We start from the raw sequence: 9,137 nt of genomic DNA on the forward strand, positions 1-9,137 counted from the left end.
TTACAAGCAGCGGTTGCATGCAAAAGGCCCAGTCCCCGGAAAGTAAAAAAGGGGCGCAGCCCATCACGGAAGCAAAGGGGTCAGGACTCGCGCACGCACTCACAGTTTGGACTTTAGATCTCCTCTAATCTCGCTTCGTTTCCAATTTTCTTCTGCCCTCGCCTGCCGCCGGCCGCCGGCCGCATGCTAGTCTATCGAATATCTCCGTCAAGAAGGGAAGGGGACATGCAAGCGCCGCCATGTTGATCCATCTCGTGTTCTAGCCGGCCGGCCGCTTGGATGAGTGACCAAACGATGAAAAAGGTCAGTTTATTTTTGCATTAGATTAGTTTGTGTCTTCCAAACTGTAGAAGTGTAATACTAGAACTACAGACATTAACAACTAGCTACTCCGGATGAGTGACCCCCTAGTCCAGCAGAAAAAATCGATCTTTGATACTTCTGCTTAAAAATCACTGAATTAAAAATTTGTGTGATTTTTGTTCCTATTGTGGAACAATGGACATACGTAGACTATCTAGGGGTATGTTTGGATCGGTGTTATTATTATGGAACAACGGACATATGTAGATTATCTAGGGCTATGTTTGGATTACAGCCCCGAAGTGCCTGAGCAAATATTTTTGCGTTGACGATAGTGGTATCCTCCATTTGGAAACGAGATCCAATTATTTGGCTCGCCCAAGCCCCATCACCTGTTTCCATTTGTTACATAGCCATTTCTTTGCCTAGACCATTGCAGTCCTTTCCTCCGCATAAATGTTGGCCTGCCGTTGGTTGCCATGGTGACCATAGGCACAATCCAAACAAACCCCAAATCTTCCAATGTTTACTAGGTTATTATGTGACTATCTATCTTATCATTTTGAGATGCTTCTAGTTCTTGCCCCCCCTATCTTTATTTTCTCGCTCCGTCCCTGTGCTGAATGAACAAATGATGTGACACATATATACGGTACATCCGAAATAAAGTAACCCTGGTAATATTGCACTAATCTCCTCTCATGTAGTGAAACATGAAAATATCGATCATTATCTTTTCTATCTGGACGAGCAGTAGATGAACTGCAACAGGTTGAGCACGCTCAGAGCCGCCATGAACCAGAAGAAGTAGTCCAGATGGCCTTCGTCGAGGTTGTCCGGGATCCACCCCGTGGTCGACACAACGGCGCCGAGCAGGGCGGAGTTGAGGTAGTTCCCGCCAGCGACGGCGAGCTGCGCGAGTGCCACACCCAGGCTCTTCATGGACTCCGGGGACTGGTCGTAGAAGAACTCGAGCATGCCGATGCTGGTGAACACCTCGGCCGCGCCCAACACGAAGTAGCACGGAGCCAGCCACATGATGCTCGTCGAGGTCGCCGACAGCCGCCTAGTCTCGACCGACGCGGCGTACGCCATGGCGGCCGCGGACAGAGCAAGGCCGACGCCGATCCGCTGCAGCTGCGTGAAGCCCCTGTCCTGACCGGTGACGCGCCGCGCGAGCGGCACCAGCACGGCGTCGTAGATGGGAACCCAGACGAGGACGCTAACGATGTCAAAGGTGGAGAGCGACGCCGGCGGCACGACAAAGGTGCCGACGCGGTTGTCCATGGCCATGCCCAGCTCGATCATCGTCGACGACATTTGCGCGGTGACCGCGAAGAAGACCAACGTCGACGCCCAGACGGGGGACATCCGCAACAGCATCTTCAACTCCTCCACCTGCGACACCGTGCAGAGCCGCCACGGGCCCTTCTTCTCCGGCGACGGCATCACGATGGCAGCCTTGTCAAAGAACCTGAATTGACTGGTATGCTCAGCCCTGTCATGTTCGTGCAGGGTCGAGGTATCATCGGGGAGCTCGAGACGGCAATTCCTTGCGGCTGCGACAACCACCTGGGAGACCCTCGTCAGCGGGCTACCTCCCACTCCCAGTGGCTTGTACCTGTATATCTTCCCGCCGGCAACGAATACGGCGAGGCCAAACCCGATGAGCACTGTCGGGATCGCGAGCCCGACGGTCCACCCGATGTTGTCCTGCACCCAGACGAGCAACGTCGCCGACAGCAGCGAGCCGATGTTGATGGAGAAGTAGTACCAGTTGAAGAAGGATCCCTTGGCCACCCGCTCCGCCGGGTCGGCAACGTCGAACTGGTCGGCGCCCAGGGCCGTGGCGCAGGGCTTGATGCCGCCGGTGCCGAGGGCGACAAGGTAGAGCCCCAGGTAGACGGCGGCACGATGGACACCGCTGCTCTCGTCGGAAAAACGAGGCAGGATCAACGGAAGCGCCGTTGATGATGTCATGATGAGCATCCCCTAGCACAAAGACAATTTTTTTTCAGAGACACTGCACATCCTCGATGAAGTTTTTTCAGAAATGTCAGTAAATTCAGAAACGTTGCGGATTAAACTGATCGGATGGTATTTTGGTTGTCTCACTTACAAAGATGTAAACAGAGAGGAAGATTGCAATTGTCGAGTATCGTCCCCAATAAGAATCGGCCAAGAAAGCTCCGATGACGGGCGTGATGAAGCAGCTGCCGACCCAGGTGGACACGTTCCTCGCGGCGTCGACGTTGCTCTCGTGGAGCACCGTCGTGAGGTAGGTGACCAGGTTCTTCGAGACGGCGAAGAAGCACAAGCATTCGCTGAATTCGGCACCTGAGTGATACAGGTTACTTTAGAAGAAAGGCGCAAGAAGCATATATTCTTGTAAACTGTGCGCAATACCGAGGATGAAGACGCATGCTCTCCAGTTGCCGGTGCTCTGCTTGAGGGCAGGCTGTGTGTAGATATCAACTGTTCCATCGCTTGTGTATCTTGAACACTCGTCCTGAACAACAATGCAGAGACTGAATGTGTTTACCCAATTCTCGAAATAGGCTTTCGCACCGCTTTATAAATAAATGTGATTACCCAATTTCACACTATAGGATGGCATCTAAACAGCAGGGATGATGGTTGGGCAGAGGAATATCTGTCACCTGTGGCTGTGGAGGCAGGCGACGGTTGTTCAGCAGTGTCCGCTCCTCATCTGCTACTTCCATGTGAAATTTTTCTTGCAAGTTCCAGCGAAGAATTCTGTGCTCGCCGATCTATCATGAACTCGCTATATAGAGATCCTATGGTGCAGACTGACGGGACAGCACAGGGAAAAAACCTAATCAGGATAAGCAAAAACAAAAACTGTTTGTAATTGTCTACACGTTTTTTTCTGCCGGCAACATAACCAGCGACAGGACTCGCATAACTTCTAGCACAACTTTGCGTTGGTTACCATTTGATGACTTCACAACACAATCCAGGCACTGGATGCGTTTTTCTGTGCAAGAAATACATATTACCCTTAATTGGGTTGGTGACACGAAGGGTGAACAATTGAATACAGCAGGAGAAGAAGCTGACTTTTCCTCTTCTTCTTTCCGTGTTGAGCTGGAGTAATTTGGGAAAGGTGCGCTGGCGTACGCAAGGGGGTTTCTTCTACTAATGGACTATCATAGTGTCTTCAGACTGCGATTTCCTGCTTGGACTTTCAGGTTCATACAGTAATATTATGCAACAACAGTTCTGTGCCGAACGAAGCTCGAGTTTGAGTCGTTTCCATAACAAAAACCAGTGGCGAGACAAAGGTACACAAATTTTCAAACAAATTGAGAGAGAGAGAGAGAGAGAGAGAGAGAGAGAGAGAGAGAGAGAGACCTGATGAGTGAGGCTGAGCCCTGCTCTTCCCTCTCCTCGCGGAGGAAGACGAATGCGGCAGCAGATTCCTACCTCCTGCGCGCTTTAAAGGAGGAGGAGCAACTTTCTATCTCCAACCTAAACTAATTTAAGCTAGCGTACAACCTGCAGAAAGGAACAAGCGCCCGGGAGATATAGCCGTCAGCCCATCATCACTCACCACTCACTGTACTGTGCACATACCCACCCGTCGCTTTCTAACAGTTCTCTGACCAATTATTTCATTTCCGCTTGCCGTAAAGACACCGAAAAGAGAAGGGGAAAAAAATCTGCCCGGCGTGCCAGATTGGCCTGAAACATCGAACCTCTCGTTCTGCACCGAGATGTGTGCCGTGATGAGCATTGTGGTGGGGTATTTCAGATTAGCTCAGTCGATGGACAGTTATTCTCTGTAGCCATGCATTGTGGTGAGGGTCCCTGACAACGGTGTCTCTACTGCGGCCTTAATTCTGTGCAGAATGCTAGAGACCTGAGTAGTAATGAGGTTGTCGGGCAGTGAAGTCCGTAGCCGTTAATCTGAGGACGAGGCATGTGTGCGGCTGAACCGGTACAAGCTTTCCCATGGCGAGAAAGCGTTCAAGTTAGAGCATCTCCACTCGCACCCCCAACATGCCCCAAGGCTCTTTTTTTAGGGTCGGTGTTGAAAAATCGGCCTAGTTGCGTCCCAGTGTCTTGTTTATCATCGGTTTGGGTCAAAATAACAGCCGGCAAACCTGAGTCGAATCCAAGCCCCTGGGGTCGCCTAGGGGCACCGGCCGAAGCGAAAAGGCGCGTGGGTCTGCTATGTCGGCGAGAGACGGCCCTTTTTCCCGACGAACCCCCGCTTCCTCCTCCCTTTCCCTCCATTCTCCCCTTCTGCCCCTCTTCTCCCGCCATTCTCCTCCATCTCCCCTCATCTGGCCGCCATGCCGCCAAAGAAGTATACGACCCCTCGCGCCGCTGCCGGCACCGACGCCACCCAGCCGAAGCAGAGGAAGTCGAGGGCGCCGCCGGCAAAACCACCGGGCATGTCCAACGCCGATTGGAAGGCGAAGGTTCAGTGCCGGGAGGCTGTCACCACCAATCAGCGGAACAGGCTCAACACCAAGAGGGCCCGGGACGCGGCCGCGTCGGCGGCGGCCGGGCAGGTAGAGGCGGCTCGCGCGGTGGAGCAGGCAGAGGTGTCTCGCGCGGGGATGATGAATCCACCCGGCGGCCACGGCCCGCAAGCCTGGAGCCAGCAGAGCATCGGGTCGCCATAGCCCTGGGGGTGCTCGCCCTCGCCTGGCTACGCCAACGGCGACGCGCACGGCGGGTTCAACCCCAACATCACCTTTCCGCATGGACACCCTGCCTAGCGCACGCCCTCACCCGCGTTCGCCGGCATTAGCGCGGCTCGAAGTCCATGGCGAACCATTGGGCGCTCATCCAAACGGCGTGCAACAAATGGCATGGGATCGTCGAGGAGCTCGCGGCTCGCCTGGAAAGCGGCGCCAATATCGAGGGTCAGGTATGCACCGATGCCCGTTCTCGCTCCTTCTCGCCGTGCGCGTTGCCGACGACACTTGTTCTTCGACGCAGATGGTTGGGATGTTCGCCATGGACCGCCTAGACAGCAGCACCGACCAAGAGTTCAAGTACCTCCACGTGTTCTCCCGGATCGAGAAGTGCGAGAAGTGGGGGGACGTTCGGCGCACCCTCGCCAGGGCCAAGGAGACTTACAAGCCGGACGCCCCAATGCAGGGCGCGTATGATGGGCACCCAGACGGCAACAAACGAGCCAAGACGGCAAAGGACGCCACCCCGACTACCGCGCGGCTGCAAGCGTCCATCGAGTAGTGCATCGTCGATGCCAAGAACCATGCCGCCCAGAGGGAAGAGAAATCCGAGGCGTTGTGGTCGGCGTTGATGACGAACAGTGTCGTCAAGCTCTACCTACTCCGGACCAACATTGCCGCAAAGAAGAGGAACGCAAACTTGGCATTCCTGATGGGGGCGGACATGTCGACGATGGATGAGCAGGTCAAGGCATGGTACCTGATACGTCTCCAACGTATCTATAATTTTTGATTGCTCCATGCTACTTTATCTACTGTTTTGGACTATATTGGGCTTTATTATCCACTTTTATATTTTTTTAGGACTAACCTATTAACAGTATTGGGGCCGACACCTGAGGGCGTGGCTGGGAACTAGATTGCCCCCAACGACAAAAAGCGCCGGCCAAAGGGTCAAAATAGCGTCGGCCAGTGCGCTTGGGGGACGAACGAGTGGAGATGCTCTTAGGGAAACGATACGTGCGTGTCGGCCCGACCGGCCGAAGCTTCCGTCGTTACACGCGCCACTCGATCGCGTAGCGATCCATCGCACACACGTCTCCCGATCCACGTGTCTTGTTGTTGGTTTTTCCTCCTTGGCCCACAACATAGCCTTGGCCAATCACGACCGCTCGCTGTCTTTTCCCCAGCTTTCATAAGTTGTAAAACTATGACCGTGGCGTGCGTGGCATGAAGTCTATCATGAGTAGAACATATACTATACTCGGCTCCGTCCAGCATAATCGTCAACAGTGACTCAAGTATCCGATCTATAATATGCTTATGCATGTGTGCGTTAAAAACATACCAATGAGGATTTCAGACTCACTGGAAATGACTTTTTATTTTGTTGCTCCACTAATCACCACAATCCTTGCACTTCATTTACTTTTATGTTATTTTGTTTCAAGTTACAACACTACTCAACAATCATTTATATTCGCCCTCACTCTACTTTAAGTATACAATTATTTGCAGGAACAAAAATACATAATTCTCTACAAGAGCCAAAAGTATGATTCCTGTTCTCTCTGTGGGATCGATACTCTTACTTCAAAAAAGCTACAACTAAACCCTTTGCACTTGCAGACCATCAATAACATGAAGGTTTGCACGAATTTCCTCAACCTATATGGTTCAGCTGCAAGTTTGACTGAAGTCTCTATATCTCATGTAGAGTCTTTCGTCTTAGTCATGGTAGTAAATTCTAGAATCACTTCTAGCGTTTCTTTTTTTTGACCTGATCACGAAGATTCTGCAATCTTGTCGAGTTGCACTGTCCTCCCAATCACTCTTTTGCAGAAAACATTTTATTCAAAAATTTTGCACTCTGCGACAAAACACTTTGCCTCGGCGTAGTGATAGAGGAATACCTAACCATTTGGGATAACATACAAAGTAGGAATTATTTTAACAAATTTGATGACACTCTTTTCAGTGTAAAAGCCATAGTCTCTAAAGCATCACATTAAAAAATATATTTGCAGAATAATTAATATCATCTCTGATCTCACCATGGCATACATACATTGATCACATCCACTCGTAATAATGATATGGGAAGTGCAAGCTGTAAAATTATTTTACAGCTCGCCAGGCATTTGTTAAATTTGTAACTCAAATATTCTTTTCTACAATTTTCTTGTTACAATAATTTCTTCTTCATTCTAGAAATCTTTTGAAACATTTAAAAAAATCCAGTTTTATGACTAAATTAGTAAATATAAATAACTACTTGAGTCATACTTGAAGATAGATAAATCCACTGCTTGCAACAACACTTTATTGGACTACAAACATCAATATGCATACTTCCAATTATTTTGCTACTCGTTCTTCATGACCTATGAACAGTATTTTAGTTTACTTCACTATTTGGACGAAAGTTGCAAGTGTCAGATGATTCAAAATCATATGACTCCAAAATCCTTCATTATGGAATTTCTCCATGCAGGTTTCTCCAATGTGACTAAATGCGGTGCCACATATGTGTGGTATTCTTTTAGTCTTGCGACATTTAGCGTCAGTGTTATAGATGTTCAATTCGAGCATCAATATTCATAATTACACCCTACTCACAATAGGAGTATGACCCTTTTGTTCATTACACCGGCAAAGACTCCAACATCGAAAACACAATAGAAGATACATATGAAATCCGGTTTCAATGAACTTGAGCTAGTCATGAAGATAACAACAAGCTCTAAAACTCTCATAGAGAAAAAGCCAAACAAGAAACAAAAAAGATGATGCCAAGGATGCAAAGTTTTGAGCTCTCTACGAATGATACGAACAAGCTACTCACTAGAGAGGCCCCATGATAGTATGGATATCTATCCTATAACCAAATCTCCCAACTACTATCATTAGACCAGTAAGATAGAAAACCTATCAAGGATATACCTTTGCCTTGCGCGTATTTCACTTGAGCTAGATGATGACGATCTTGACCTTCTCAATTTGGACCACCTTTCTTGATTGCGTTGGCTCGATGAAGACTAGTAAATTGCTCCCCATACTCAACTATGGGTGAGACTCTCTTAGGCACATACTCCCTTGTACATTATCACTACAATGGACGGCGAGCTTCAAGCATGTGATCTCTTCATGGTGCTTCACTTGAACTTGACAACACAACCTTGATGACGGTCACCACTTGATGTCATCCTCCATGGGTCATATGAGATCTTCCTTTTGATGTAAGCCCATGGAAACATACCAAAATCCACAAAGAGACCTCACATAGACCATGGGTTAGCACACAAAGCGTAATGGAAAATACTTACCATACCATAAGATAACTTGATCCCACTCGGTACATCTTCTACGCTTTATTTGTGAATCAACCTGAATTCACTCTTTGTACTTAGTCTTGATCAACCATGTATCATATCTTCACTTTTTATAAAGATGATGTCTTGAAGGTAAACATGAATGTTCACACAATTTTCTTCTGCAATACATGCTTGCAATAGGCTCAATTCTCACATGACCAATCTTTGGATAACTCCTTCAATAGCACCTTCGTCAACACATAATCTCCTTCTTATAACCTTGAAACCAATGAATGGTCTTAAAGCAATGCCTATGGACGAACTCTTCAAATATAACTCAAGGAAACAACTACTCCATAGGGATTGTCCTCATTTACCAAAACCAAACCTGGGGCACCATGCTCTTTCAGATGGCACGGCAGGTGGGATGGCGTTCGAACCATGCATAGAGGAGGAACATGAGGGAGGGGTGGCGAGCGGGCTAGCAGCAAGCGGTGCAGTTGGCTGGCTGTTACGAGGAGGCGTCGATGGGGGGCTGTCGGGTGCATGCATATCGAGCGCATGCATAGAGGGTCCATGCATGGTGGGTCGGGTGGGCGTATGTAGAGTCTCGGGTGGGTCAAAAAAATTGGTGTGCCGTGGTAGTGTAGGTGATGGGGGTGGTGCATAGTGGAAAGAGGACTAGTCAAAAACAACATATGACGAGAGATGATGATCGACATAGAGTGAGTGCCGCCTCGGCTTCCATAGCTCTCCGCACGAAGGTGAAGCCGCAAATCCTTGCCCTCATCGATTTTCACTAGATAAATAGGCCTAATAAAAAGGGATACACATATATTTTCTTATGAGC

General features: G+C 49.1%; 1 protein-coding gene and 1 pseudogene across 1 annotated transcript; one reads left to right on the plus strand and one right to left on the minus strand.

Moving 5' to 3' along the window:
- Positions 1-877: 877 nt before the first annotated feature.
- Positions 878-3,810, minus strand: LOC119340437 (protein NRT1/ PTR FAMILY 8.3-like). The gene is made up of 5 exons (XM_037612347.1): positions 3,679-3,810; positions 2,964-3,113; positions 2,710-2,812; positions 2,423-2,640; positions 878-2,295 (listed from the first exon to the last, which is right to left on the minus strand). Exons 2-5 carry the CDS (start codon positions 3,024-3,026, stop codon positions 1,042-1,044), a joined length of 1,638 nt encoding a protein of 545 aa, XP_037468244.1. The 5' UTR covers positions 3,027-3,113; positions 3,679-3,810; the 3' UTR covers positions 878-1,041.
- Positions 3,811-5,604: 1,794 nt separating this feature from the next.
- LOC119339069 overlaps positions 5,605-9,137 on the plus strand; it is a 6,238-nt pseudogene continuing 2,705 nt past the window's right edge.

Source organism: Triticum dicoccoides, chromosome 7B, assembly GCF_002162155.2.
Source record: "Triticum dicoccoides isolate Atlit2015 ecotype Zavitan chromosome 7B, WEW_v2.0, whole genome shotgun sequence".
Classification (NCBI taxonomy): Eukaryota; Viridiplantae; Streptophyta; class Magnoliopsida; order Poales; family Poaceae; genus Triticum; species Triticum dicoccoides.

Bases quoted from the DNA above. Each gene is read 5' to 3' on its own strand.
- LOC119340437 (XM_037612347.1), bottom strand. From the start codon at position 3,026: ATGGAAGTAGCAGATGAGGAGCGGACACTGCTGAACAACCGTCGCCTG. The intron at 2,813-2,963 runs GTGACAGATATT...ATTGTTGTTCAG, and splicing joins GCCTGCCTCCACAGCCACAG to GACGAGTGTTCAAGATACAC. The intron at 2,641-2,709 runs GTATTGCGCACA...TGTATCACTCAG, and splicing joins AGCATGCGTCTTCATCCTCG to GTGCCGAATTCAGCGAATGC.